Genomic DNA, 14,612 nt, shown 5'->3' with positions numbered 1-14,612 from the left:
TGAAAGGATCCTGCACTGCTGCCTCTGCTTCACTGAACTTCACTTTTTGTTAGTGTTAGTTGTCACCCACAATCACCTCTAAAATGACTTTTCCTGCTTTTCTATGCTTGCGATAGTAGACACTAATAATGAAAACATATTAGGTGTTACATCATTTGTTGGCCTGGACTCAGACTAGTATAACAAAAGGGGGCCTCCACTGAAAAAGGTCAGAAGACCACTGACCCAAACTTCTGAAGAGATCACTTTGTAATCACTGGAATCTGCAAACTGCGGCTCTCTGAATAGTTTCTACTACAACTCCCATGATCACTTACCGTTGACGATGTTGTCTGAGGCTGGTGGAAGTTGTAGTCCAAAACATCTGGAGAGCCACAGGTCCTAGAACCCTGCTCAAAACAATCAAGTTTTGCATACGTGTTGGTGCCCTCTTTTCCCTCAAGTTGCACTATCGTGTTACTTCCGGCATTGTTATTTTACGTTCATTCCCAATAGCCTCCTAAGTATTTAGAAGAGGTATCTTAGTGGTACGTGCCAATCTACAAATTGTTAAGAAATCATTACTTGGGTTATCATGGTAAGAGTATGGCTGATTTGTAACTCATACTGTGTACTATTACGGAAACATAGCTGTAGCAGTCAGTTGAAAGATGTAATTTTAGTTCTTACCACCAATTCCTTAAAGAAAATGCAATTCCTCGCCCACTCAACGATGGAGAAGAGGGTTTGGTCGGCCATCTTGCACATGAGTCCGAACATGGTCGGCTTCTCGTTCTCGCTTTTGCTTTGTTCCTCCTGCAGGCTCGACAGTACCCGTGCCTTCACCTGAGGCTCCTCAGGTTCAAGGTGCAACAAGTTCAAGATGGTCTCCGGAATCTCAGGTATAGGGCTGTTCTGGTAGGCATCAGAGTACCCGTAGGCGGGAACAGCCAGCTCATGTGCACTCGAGTAGTGGTCCGGGTACTCTGATTTAATAGTGCGATTCGGGAAGTGTGGGTAGTGGTAGCCCTGCAGTGTCCCGTGGTTTGGCATGTTCATACCCAGTGATTGAGCCCCGTACGGGTTTCGGTGGTAGTTGACTTGCGTCATTGCGGTTGTGTTCAAAGGCAGTGTCTTGGATACAGGGTGAATACTGTGGATATTGGAGGGGATGGTGTATTCAGTCTGCAGTGGGGACACGATCTGAGGCACGGTCTCAAGTTTAAAACCATTGGCACGTATCAAAGCTTTCTTCTGTTGTTTTAAGGCACGATCTCGCTTGTACATGGGTCCAAATTTGTTCCTTCCGCCTCTCATTCTGTCTGCTCGCACAGCTAGTCAAAAAAGAAACAACCAGTTAGAGAAATTGAGCAGAGAATTGATCCCGATACAGCATATCGTCTGCATAAGTCATGCTGCAGACTTAACCAGGGCACATTTAGTGTGGGATTTAGAACACTTTAGCACTCTCATTGCATGAGTCTATCAAGCCCTCACTGAACGGCCAACACTATATCAAACTATTTACTCTTACAGCGACCCCCATGATAGGGCTATCCAAGTCCAGTCCTCAAGAGCCGCAAGCACACCAGGTTTTCAAGATAACCACCTTGTGTCAGGGGCCTAGGACTCTCCAGACGTTTTGGACTTCAGCTCCCATGGTCTATTACCCTTTAAGCTGGCTAGGCCTGATGGGAGTTGTAGTCTGAAACATCTGGAGAGCCATAGGTTGAAGACCTCTGGTATGTATGTAGCCCAAATTTACATTTGAAGGTTTCAAATGTGTATTGTGTCTATATCCCAAAACCATGGGTGGGCTTGGCTCTTGAAAGCGCGACTTGGAGACCACTGGCCTACAAGGGTGCAGATTAATGGCACATGTTGTGACTTTTTAGAGGAGCTGTGATTGCCTCACTAGGGACATCAGCTCGAGCAGGAGCTCTTATCACACAGGTTACTGAACAAGTCACCATTCGTGATGACGTTGTATCCAACCTCGCAAGTTACTTTTAAACCACAAAGGGTGTCTGTATTCCTCTGCCAGCCCTCAAAGTGTAATACACCCTATACAGCATGCAAAGCAACAGTTTGGATGAAAGACTGTATTTATTGGTGGGCGCAAAATAAAAACCACGAGAGCCTGTCAATCTTTGAGGCTATGGATCAATACCTTGCGCGCTATCTGCTATTCGGTAATGACATGATCACCCATAAAATTACTGTGTTTGTTTGTTTGTTTGTTTATTCAATTCTAATGCGCTCCAGACCCAGGGGTGTCAGGGTACCAGGTGTGTCAGCGCACCACCCATCTGTGCCCTGTGGTATCGCACACACATTACCATGCCATCCCAGGGCGTGTATCAACGCATTAGTAGGCCACTTTATGCAATATGATTTCATCTCAGATTTAAGGCCTTACATTGAAATCTAAGGCTGTGTGTGACAAAATGGCTGCCGCTCTGCAGGAGTGCAAGGATGAACAGTGGCTAAACCGCCTACTCAGCCCCACACTACTAATAAACCAGCAGTAATCCCAATCATAAAGGTGAAACAGCCACAGCTTGAAAGGTCAACCTCCTTTGCCTCATGTGGCAGTGCAGGCAGACTGCATGCTGTTTATACAGGAGGATGTGTGAGCTGATAACTGTGGCAACCTAAACAGCAACAAATTCTGCAAAAAAAGAATGTCCAATCAAGGTACTATCAAAATTAGACTTTTCACTAAACAAAATAAAAAGGCAAATAACTAAACTAAAAACACAAGCAAAAACTAAACTCTGCAAAGAAGCACAGAAAAAGCACACTGTTGTATAATAGCACACTGGGTATATGAGCATGGGTGTTCAGGAACTCAATTGACACAATGTCAATGTTGAAGAAGTGGTAAGAAAAAGGTGGAGAAGGGGCCACTTCACAGTACCTTTTTCTATGTCTTGGGTGCTCCAAGGCATCTTGCCGTTCTTCTACGTGCTTTCCCGATGTCAAGGTAGTGTCATGTGCATTGATACAGTGGCACGTCTGCACCAAGTTGCTATTACGTCTGCGTTCAAGTCGATGAGGCCCAACAATTTCGAGATGGCGGTCGAGTGAAGTAATGCTTCAGCTGTGTTGAGTCGGCGAGTGACACAATGTCTTCCAGCAGGTCAAGCCAGTAGTCGAGTTGGGTTGAGGTGTGGTTCTGTTGGCCTGATGCGCTGCTCGGGATGCCGTGATACTTGGATACTTCCACAGTGGTGAGCCAGTGCTCGAGTCGAGGCTGCAGTGATGGTCACTGATGCGAGACGGCATCAAAATGTCTTGAAGATGCAGGTAAACATGTCGAAGTTCATGGATTGCCAAAAGCAGCACAACAGCTTCCATGTTGGCCCAAAGGGCATCAAGCCTGGCCAAAGCAGCTTGAAGAAATCTCAACGCTGTGAAACAGGATTTCTGAGGCTCTTGGACTTCTTGGTTACTGGAATCCCACATCCAGGGCTCCAGGAAAAGGTGTTCATCTGCTGGACACCCACACTACAGAACTTGGCTGGCACCTACAGGATGTTCTTCACCTCCAGTGACAGGGTCCAGGTTCCAGTGCAGACACAGTGACGCCTTGGTCCAACAGCAGTCACCACCACTATTCCCAGCGGATTGCTATTGGGCAGTACTCACTCCTGCCTTGGATGCCTTCTGTCTTCACCTCCCTGGCAGACAACCTTCAGATAGAGTGTGGCCCCAAAAAATGCCTCGCTGGAAAATTCTTGTTCTCGCAGAAGTCAGACACGTTGCCACAGGGGATGTGTCCAAGCAGGTGTGCTGTAAGGGGTCCAATCCCTATTGTTGTAATAAGTGCTCTTTGACTTATGACATCACACCCAGAGTAACTTTCTCAAAGGAAATGAAGGGGACAGGAAAAGGAAGATAACCCTAATAGAAATCAAGATGTTGAGACCCTTCTCCAGGCCCATATTCACCCTCTGTCTACTTTAACACTGCCACTTTCCCATGCTGGTAGCTTCAAAAAGACTCCAGTGATCAGCACCCTGGTGTGAGGCTAGCTTTGTTTTGTTAGTGCTGCCTCAGAATCACCACTCCCAGGAGACTACCTGAGGGATGTTACTATGCCTGGGAGGAAGATGTGACCCTTCCTCCCAAATAATCAAATGGGCAGTACACAGCTATTGTTCTGCACCGCAGCTGTGAAAAAGGTCAGCCAAGACACCAGTAAGCATCAGTCTGCTCATGGTTATGCCACGCTCACAGAGTTGACACTGGTGTTATATCACATTGATCTGGCTGTATCAATGTCTCTCCTTAGCAGTCTCCATTCCACAATAAGGCATTGCTTACATTTACTTAATTACCTGCCACCAGGCTAACCAAGGCATACAATTCTCCAAATTTAGATCAGAGATGCAAAGAGTTAAATGCTACCTGTGCCTGCAGGGCCTCTGTGATTCCAGTAGCTGTGTGGGATGCACATGTGACCTTTGAACCTGCCACTGCAGAGCTGCCACTGTCACTGCAATTGTCGCTAGACTTTTTTAAATATATCCAGGGCTTTCAGAATCAGCTCACACTTCAATGATGGTGTTTTTCCACATGCATGTGCACTTTGGAAACACAAGTGTTAAAACGTGTTTATGATCGGGCCCAATTGTTCTCCGATAACAATCAAAGGTATACTGGTGGGTGTGTGTGTGCCACGCGCAGACAGGGTAGCGCCTGAGGGGCAAGGCCAACCCAAAATCTGTAAATGCTGACTCAGCAGTGCTGTGTGGGCATTTACAGATGTTAATGTCACTGCGGTGGGCCCAACTACATTATCTTCTGTCCCCACGTGTTAGACAATCCTTGCTACGCCTCTGGTGTGCCATATTCAGTGCCCTCCTAGTAACTACCTCATGCTTCATAACTGGGCTACAGAGGGTAGATCAAGGGCAACATTCTTGTCTTGTAAACAAAACAGTGCCTAGCAACAGAGGTTCAATACACGGTCCCACGCGCAGAGGGTGGAGTCAGGCATGAAGCGCAATATATTGTTATAATAACCATAGAACTGCACTCTTTTGGTGAGGGCACAGCTTACATTTAGCCCTGTATTGTAATTGTCCCATATGGGTGTCGTGTCTGTGGGTTCTCAGTTTTGTGCTGATTCTGGAGGTTATGCTTGTAACTGTATAGCATTTGTACTGCACCGTTATTACCACACCATTAGAGAAAGATGTTACAAGGGAAGGGGGTTATCACTGCCAGGGGTGGACAGGGAACTAAAAGAGGCCCTGGAAATAATTACTGGGGACCAACAGAGGCCCTGGAAATAATGTTCAAGTGGCCCCATATGACACATTTTCAGCAAGCCCAATGCTTTTCCTATGACAAAATTTGGAAATGCCACACAAAAGAGGCCCAGGGTGCAGAGGCTCACCAGGAAATCTCCAGAGTTCCCTATAGGCCAGTCCACCCCTGATCACTGCACCAACAGTCACAAAACACACGTGCATCACCCACCAAGGCCAGGAACACAAGTTGAAGTGTCCCCGTGTTCTAGCGGCTGAACTTTGCTGACACACTGCATGGACGAAGATTCTGACTTTTTATTTACCACAGGGATTTTTTGTATTTTTATTTTTTTGAATTTGTAGAGCGCGCTACATCCCAAAGGCATTGAGGCGCTATTACAGGAGAATGAATGTAGGTAGGCTTAGTTCAGGGTTACAATGCAGGCGCCCAACAGTAAGGTTTCTTCTTAGTTACAATTACAATTACAGGTGGTTGAATAGAGTTCATACATACATAGGTAATTTAAGAATTTTGCATATGATACAATTTCAAGAAGGTTACATAACCACTGGGGATAGGATCCAGCCACATAGGCGAGATGAAGATGAAAAGGGGCATGTACAGGGTGAAGAGACATATTTTTCTTCCAAGTGTATTAGTTTATACTGAATGATATTTGTGAAATATGCTTCCATAAGAAATACCAAATTTCAGAACAATTTCTCAGGCACAGCGCCCCCTGCAGTAAGGACCCTTCTAGTTTATCTCCAGTTAACAAAGAAAGGCCGGGAGGATAGCTCGGGCAAAACGTTTGTCTTGGAAGCAGGACACTCCATAGCAAAACAGGTTTGAATCCCTGTCTCATGCTTAGAAACTGGTCTCTGGTGTTAAACACGTTATGAAAGAACAATTCTCATTATATTCGGTTCTCAATTCTTTTATTCAAGTCGTGACACAGGTGGATTTTGAAATGTTGTTAGGTAGTTTACCACTTTCAGAAAACATGATATAAAACCGAGAACATGTCAGAGTGCATTTCCAGTGATGCGAGATTTCTGAGAAAATAGAAGATGTTTGTAATCTCGGGGGATCCTTCTTCTGATTCTGGAACTATAACATTTTGTCTAATTTCCTGGCCAATTGAGAGGTGCCCAGGGAAGCGTCCAGGGCTGGACTGGCCTGTAGGGAACTTTGGGGGTCTCCAAGTAGGCCTCTACACCCTGGGCCTCTTTTTTAAAATATTTCCGAATTTAACTATAGGAAAAGCGATGGACTTGCTGAAAATGTGCAATATGGGGCCACTTTGAACATTATTTCCAGGGCCTCTTTTGGTTCCTAGTGCACCCCTGGAAGCGTCACACATTTTTGGACGAGGCAATTAAAATAGGGACAAAATTCCACATGGTAATTACACACACAAAGTGGGTGGAGAATATTAATCAAAGGCACTCTTCTGGATCCATAGTTGTGAGTTGTCTTTATTGCTACACACCAAATAATTGCATAACTCTAATTTATGTATTTGCATTTTTAAAGCGCTCACACAGCCCGGGGTATTGAGGCGCTGGTACCGTCACATGTCTTCATTGCATATTTATAACGCACCTAATACCCAGAGGTTTCTAAGGGCAGACCCGGCGATCGCACATGTGTCGCTTCGTGTCATCTTACTTCCAAGGCGAGCACGTTGCCGCTGAGCTATCCTCCCGGGATAATCTAACAATGAGGTGGTCAACACAACCAGATGATTTCTTGCAGAAAGAATGGCTGCTAGATTCCAAAGACAAGTCCTTTTAGGGGAGATGTTAAATAGGGGCGATGTTTTCGCATGAAACCCTGTTACTTTCTATCGTTAACCAAGAAAGAGGAGGGCAACTGCGTACTGCTGACCATGAAGCAGATTGTGGGATATCAATAACTTCCCTGCCACCTTACCCCAAATGTGTCCCACCAGCAGTGGATCGGGTAATGCCACCAGCAGTGGATCGGGTAATGCCACCACCTTGGTGATATGACTGATACCTTCAAATGAACAGTGCTGACCATCCCCCAACAGATCGGGCCCAAAGACACTGAGACCGTGTCCATGGGGAAGTACAGAGATGTGCAACCCTCTCAGTCTGTCTCTTTAGACCGCCTAGCAGGGTGGTCTAACTCCAGGCCTTGTGGGCTGGGTCCATGTCGGGTTTTCAGGATACCACTTGTTCATTTTCATGAGATACATTTGCATACAGTGATTCTAAATGTATGCACATTTTTCCTCATGAATATTAATGAGAGATATCCCAAAAACCCATCAGGATTCCGGACCTGTATGTAGAAGGAGCGATAGGCTGCAAGTGTGTTTCCTGTGCACATAACCACCTTTGCAGATCGTCGGTCCAACACTCAGAAATGCTTTGTCCCCTGCCACCACTTGGGTTGGAGATTGGGAACTTGTTATTGTCAACACGCCACAGCCTTTGCATTTCAGGTGGTGGCAGGCCTTAAAAGGCCTATCACCAGAAATGCTGTTTATGCTATTCAACCTATTTTCACGGGTGAAAATGTAAAAACTGAATAGAAGTGCTCATGCTGTGTATACGTGTTCCTATTTTGAGCACTCGGGGTTCTGCAAAGACACTGGTCTACTTTGCATTTTCCCCTACAATTCACCTGTTCTGCAACAGACTAGTGGCAGTGGAAGAGGGGGAGAGTGCTGCAGGCATGCTAACTCATGTAAAATGTGCATATGTGCCGTATTGCATGCGGGCGCCAATTGCACAATGAGTGATGCACTTTTGTGAATCACATCAAAAGCAAAAAGCGTTCTTGTCCTCTACTTGCAGAAGCAGGTTTGTCCTCAACTTAAGTGAGCAGATTGGTCACAAAAGTAGAGAAAAGGTTTTGGGAAAGAGGCATCTAGTCGTTGTCACTGCCAGGGGCGTTGCTAGGGGGGGGCTAAGGGGGCTATAGCCCCTGATCTTTTGGTTGTAGCCCCGGATAGAATCTCAGGAGCTACAGCCAAAAGACTAGCCAGCCCCCAGTCCCAACAGTTCCGACATCAGCTTAGCCCCGGGTCTTTTCCAAACCTAGCAACTCCCCTGGTCACTGCATAAAGGATTTACTTGATTCTGCCTCCACAAATGAAATGTTCCCACGTGGCTTCCCTACATATGCCATAAAAGCCTGTGCATCTTTACACCAAGTGGTGGTTTGTGACATTATTCATTGGAGGGGCATAAATATGTCTCAATAATGTGTATGAGTGATCAAGCATAGCCAGACAGCCCTAACCATCAACAGCGGTTCTGGGGTGGTTTTTTCACGGAACAATCTTTGAAAATAATGGGTTTAAATGATGCATTTTACAGCATAACCTTTAGTGACAAATTGGGCAAAAAGTCATACAATTTACAATCAGTCTTGTAGGTAGCAAATAAAAACAAATTCAATCGATGCTAGGTGCCGGCCTCCAGTTGGGAAAGCATCCCAAGTGAGGGTTTGCAAGGCTTCTGTCCCTGAAGCCAGTAGCACATTGTTCTACAATGCAGAGCACTCATGAAGTGGGGCACTGTGCATCACAGATTGAATTACTGCTGGTACATAATGGGTGGGGCTCTGCCCAGCTGTTCACTGTGCCACCACCTACACTGCCACGCCTCCAAACTACTATCACAACCTTTTCCACTGAAACATGCAGCCGGCATAGCTCCCTTCCTATCAGGCCCTACGATCACCCATCTTGCTCCAGCCTGTGGAGTACCCACTCTCATCTAGCATAACCTTGCTTCCTCAGCCACTCATATTCGCCTGAAGATATCATGGCCCATTTGGAAAAAGACCCCCTCAAATATGGGGCCTCCACGTGCAAATCCATATCATCGCTCCTTGGATTCTTTAGCCACCAGGGCCTGAACAAAGTCAGATCACAACATTTTTCTGGCCAAAGGGTCACTTCACCAACCCAGTGATGCTTCTTCATCTGCTCATCAATATTTCTCCTGTCCCAGGATCAAACTTTCCCGTACAATCCACCTCCGGAACTATCCCACGTTGACCTACTAAATGCAAGATCAACTACCAGTAAAGCAATCCTCATTGCCAACTATATGGGTGACCTTGTAAGGTCCCCAATATTGAAACATGCCTATTAGAGCAAAATATCAGCTTCCTAAACAATATAGGCCCAACACACCGACCTCTATTAAAACAAATAAATGGGGCCTTGAGTTGCATCACGGCTCTCTCCTTCAACCAGCAACAATTTGTGGCCTCCAAATCTATTAACCAATCAGAAGACATTTGCTGAGGCCTTATCATACCCAAAGACTCTGCTTGTACTGTATTTACGGCATCTAAAGACCATGTAATAGAACAGCAGTTTTTTAAAAATGTATTGAATTTATTTTTTATTATTTTATTGTGCATATTAGCCGTCATTCCTGCTTTTTATACAGTTGGCTTACTTTCATGAATATGTATTAAAAGGAATCAAAAATAACAAAGAGAAGAGAAAAGAACAAAGAAAAAGAGAAAAAGAGGAGTGGGAACAATGAGATACAAAGTTACGAAGAGGTATTAAAACATGATATATAGGGCCTCATTACACGTTAGGCGGTAAGGGTTTACCAGTACCGGTAAGGGCACCGGTACCGGTAAACCCTTACCGCCTTACTACGAGTTCCCTTTGCGGGACCCGACCTTAACGGCTGGTTTTACCAGCCGTTAAAGTAGGGTGCCGCAAATGGACCTTGGAGCTAATTACGGTACCGCAATTTGCGGTACCGTAATTAGCACCTTCCCATTCCCATTATGCCCTATAGGGGCAAAAATGGGAATGGGGAAGTGCCTTGGTGAATGGGGAATTACTGCCACGCTCACCTTGGAGTTGGGCGGTAATTCCGCCATCCACCAAGGCGGACACGATAAAATACCGCCTACCGTGTAATGAGGCCCATAGTCATCAAATAATACAGTTGCACTGCTAAAAAGAAAAAGAGGTTGAAGGCTCTTTATGAAATTTACAGACAAACTTCTAAAAGTTTTGCTACGGTTAAATCATCATAACAAAATTAACAGGAGTAGCATTCCGGCATAAGCGAGGATAAATACTCCGAGTTTAGGCTTGGTCTCTCCCTATAAACCCCAATTCCTCTAGTATCTTTACTACTGCAATTGTCAAGGCCTTTTCATGACCTGACATTAGGCGTTGCCAGAATGAGTCTGTCCTAAGCCAAATGCTTGTGCTCACATATTTCCTTAGTCGTCTTTCGCATAATTCTCTGGTACCCTGACATGATATTAGAATATGTTGCGTAGACTGTGCCTTGTTATCTTCACATGTACCACATTTAGTATTTTCTGAACAGTGGCCTCGTACAGCCTGCACCACTGCTGTTTTCACTAGGTTTAAACTAATCCTAAAAAAAACTCTGTCCTTCGTTTGGGTTCTGAAAACTATGTCAGGTAGTTTGATAAGAAGTGTTTTGGTTTGCCGAATATCGACTGTGATGGGAAGATTTTGTATTTTCTCGTTTGTGCTATACTCATGATCCAATCTGTGCGGGATAGTGCTCGCTTTATGCCTACTGGAGTCATTATGAGATCCTCGAGGTCTCTCACACAGTCCCTCAGGATACTCATTGTATGTTTAATTGAATCAGGAACTCATTTCGTTTTTTATTCAGTTCTTGTTGAATGTCCCAATACAGAGATTCTTCGGTTGATGTTGCGATACTCTTGAAAACATTTAGAGTCTTCCCATCTAGGGACCTTTTTAAGGAAGTCAGGCATAGCTCGTATTTAAGGGATCCATAGGGTAAATCAGTGGTAGATGCAGGACGCTCTTCCAGACTTTTCCTTCTCTTAATTCCCATTTAAGCTGCTGTGCTTTTGGAATTATTTCCTAACCATAAAGAAGCAATTGTACTACTTTTTCTTTGTAATATTTGAGTAGGGGTCTCATCAAGAATGTGCAATAAGGTCAATACATCTTTTTCATTTGAGTTCCGAACGATAGAATTTTAAAGTATAAATCTTCTTCTTGTGATCCTTCTGACTGTGTGGATTTCAGCTTGCTTCCTAGGTATTAAATGTCAGGATCTTGGATTTGTCTGGGTTCTTTACCGCAAACATTCACGCACAACTTGAAGAAAGCTCTCAAATGTCTAACAAAGTCATTGTGGCAGGTGACTTTAACATTATGGCTGAAGAATCAAACAACACATTGCCCTCCGAAGCCCTTGAAATTTTCGACAACCTGTACTTCACCTACCCCATGTTGCAGAGCTATGCATGGCAAAGGTCGCTCCCTAGATATCTTCACACATGAGCTTGCTGGCAATGACAACTCCACTATGGCTGTCTCTTCATTCCACCACCTCCTGATTTGCTTCCATTTATTCTGCATAAAGACCATGAAACTGACTTTACTTAAACAGAACTCCATATTCCGCTGCTGGTGCAACCTCTACTCAGCTGCTTTCTCCAGTGACTCTACTTGCCTGGACAAGTCTTCAATTCGACTAAAGTCTGAAGATCTGCTGGAGAACGAACTTGCATCCCTCAACAACTCACTCAACCTCCCCCTCAACGGTATGCAGTGATTATAATGAATGGAAAATAAAGAACAGCAATTTGATCTAAACATTAATAACAAAAATAAATGTCGAATTTTTTAAAATATTTATGTGAGTGGTGGGGTAAGGGGTTAAAATGGGAGAGGAGGAGTTTTTGCGGTGGGATTACTAATGAAGCAAAATGGGGGGCTTGGGAATTGGGAGGGCCCCCCCCCCAAATAAAAGAATTAAAAAAACTAAAAAAACAATATTTCTGTTCGTTATAAATGTTTCGACTAAAGTATTGTTCACTATTTATTGGTTAGTTATAATCACGTGTAACCCCCTTCAACAACTCACTCAACCTCCTGCCAAACCCAAAACTAAACTTCGATAAGAAATTCTGACACCCAGAACAAGTGGTTTTCCAATGATCTTAATGGAATTAGAAGAGAGTGTCAGCGACTGGAGAGATGCATCGAAAGATCTGGTTGTCAAGTTGGCAAAACTGCCTCTTCCATCCATCGAAGAAGACTAACAAAGCCCATTATCAGAGTGCAAAAGGCCCTTTTTATCCCACGGCAATTTTCAGCAGATAAAATTCCTAAAGGCCATCTAGACTTCCGGTCATTCTGGAGCACATCAAACCCCTGCCAGTCTTCTGTGCCAATGGTTCTAGTCGATTCTCTAACTCACAACCACACAATCATCTTCAACAAGTCCTTCCAAGAGGCCCACGACAGCTGAAACACTCCATCGTTTTGGATCCAGCATCACCATGATAGTTTTCAATGCCTACTTGTGACGATTTGGGGATATCATTAGGTTTTTCAGCTGAGAATTCTAGATGTACGCTGATGATTTCCAACTGGCAGCGAGGGCTAGGCATACCACTGACACAATACTCCAGAATTGGCCTTTCATCTATCTTTCTCACTAGCTGTCTCAGAGCCATCCATGGATGAATACATTTCAGTAAAATTTACCTTTGATGGAGACAGATCAGAAATCGTAGCCCCTGATGAAGAACTCACATTACACAACCAAATCAAGCAGGTGATCAAATCCCGCAAACTACAACTGAAGCTGCCTCGCAACTTCACACTGTTAGCGTCCACTGCTCACACACATTCTCTCACGGGAGGTAAGATTGAGTCCATGATCGCCTAGGCCAATTGCCTCTTCTACTGCCTTGTTCAGTCCTCTGTTGGGAAACTTCAAACCATCCAGAACAGAGCTTCAAGACTGACCTACAACCTAGAGTCCCTTGATCTCATTTTGATTGCCTTCCCCGAACTTGATTGGCTCAAAGTGGCCTCCAAAAGACATTAAAGCTTCTCTGCATAGCTTAAAACACAGTCCATTTCCTGGGCCTGCATCCCTCAAGAAACTCACCAAGGTACACCGGTGATATAAAGGATGCTCTGTGACACTTCAGGTGAGTTCCTTGTCAGTTCCTTTATTCCCTTAAATCTGGTTACATGATCATGCTGTAGAATGTAGCTGAGAAGGAACACAACGGCTACCACCACTCAGGCTCACACCTCTCCAACTGCATGGGCTGGAACCTCCCCACACAAGCGTTCCCTCACTCATATGTCAACACCTCACAGCATTCTCTCTGGCCTCACACATTCCACCCATTCATCCAAGAACTACACAACACCCAGCCTGCACATCCCTTCCGATCATTAGGTTTTCCACTCCTAATCACCCCAAAATTCTAAAAGCAAAAAAGGTTTGATGTTCAAGCTCCTAATCTTTGGAACGCCATACCCTCCCATCTGCACCCCAATGCACCAGTGTTGCCTCTTGCAACACACACACAGACACACACACACACACACAAGCACACTCACCTTTTCATTCCCATTGACTCCTGTAAACCCTAAATAAAACAAATACATATTTGCCTACCGAGATATTGTATCCACTGCACCTTGTGAACAGAGCATGCTACATACAGGTGTCCTACCCCTCACCGTAAGGTTGTAAGATGTGCCTAACACTACCATATATGTACTGTGTATGTAGCAATTTGGCACCATCTTCCTTTAGCCAAGATACCCCATAGGCAAATATCCAGTGGTGTAATGTATTTCTGTGTAGCTTGCCCTCAGGTCCTCACCTGGATGGGGGCTCCCATAGTCGTGTACTGCACTCTTAAGCAAGATAAGTTCTGGTTGACGGCCAGCAAATCCACATAGAAATTACATAAACCATAACAGTCATTGTATGCATATATGCATGGACTTTTTGAAGCGCAAAGCCTGCTGGAGAGCTAGGGTGTGCTATGCAAAGGGTCGCACCCAGTGGAGTAGGGTGGAATAGCAGAGGAACTTGAATGAGGAAGCAGGGGTGAGGGCAACCTCTAAGGGGGAAGAAGTAGGGTTGAGCGGAGCCATCAACAATTGGTAGAGATGTCCTTTGGAATGCACAGTCTTCTGGTCCTTCCTGGAGTGCAGGATCGAGGGTGAGAGTCTTATCGGCAGGGGTAACTTGCTGCAGGGACAGGATGCCCAGCGAGAAAAGGCCTGCTTCCTGTTTATTCCCTCTTGCCGCTCTTTTTTCCCAGCCTGACCGTGTGTGGCTTCTACTGGTGTGCAGACCTCTGGAAATGGGGCCTGGTACCATTACCTCATTCTTAACTCTCAGAAAAAAGATGGGACTCATTGTGCAAGGACAGGACTTGCAATGTGAGACCCTGAACTTGCTTAGTGGGTGAATCTGAATACAGCTTTGGGCCACGGTTGTGGGGTTCACCTGCAGACCATGCGCATTGCGTAAGTCTGTGGAAGAGTCTAATGTGCTGTGCAGAAGGACATTGCTTAT

General features: G+C 45.0%; 1 protein-coding gene across 1 annotated transcript in view; it reads right to left on the bottom strand.

Moving 5' to 3' along the window:
* Positions 1–14,612, bottom strand: part of LOC138471690 (steroidogenic factor 1-like) — a 421,412-nt gene that overhangs the window by 293,347 nt on the left and 113,453 nt on the right. The window contains exon 4 of the mRNA XM_069609448.1: positions 670–1,313. Coding sequence (XP_069465549.1) covers positions 670–1,313 — 644 coding nt within the window. The remainder of the gene's footprint in view (positions 1–669; positions 1,314–14,612) is intronic.

Source organism: Ambystoma mexicanum, chromosome 8, assembly GCF_040938575.1.
Source record: "Ambystoma mexicanum isolate Mex_15411 chromosome 8, UKY_AmexF1_1, whole genome shotgun sequence".
Classification (NCBI taxonomy): Eukaryota; Metazoa; Chordata; class Amphibia; order Caudata; family Ambystomatidae; genus Ambystoma; species Ambystoma mexicanum.
Note: the sequence above shows the minus strand (reverse complement) of the source record. Positions and strands in the feature narration are given on the sequence as shown.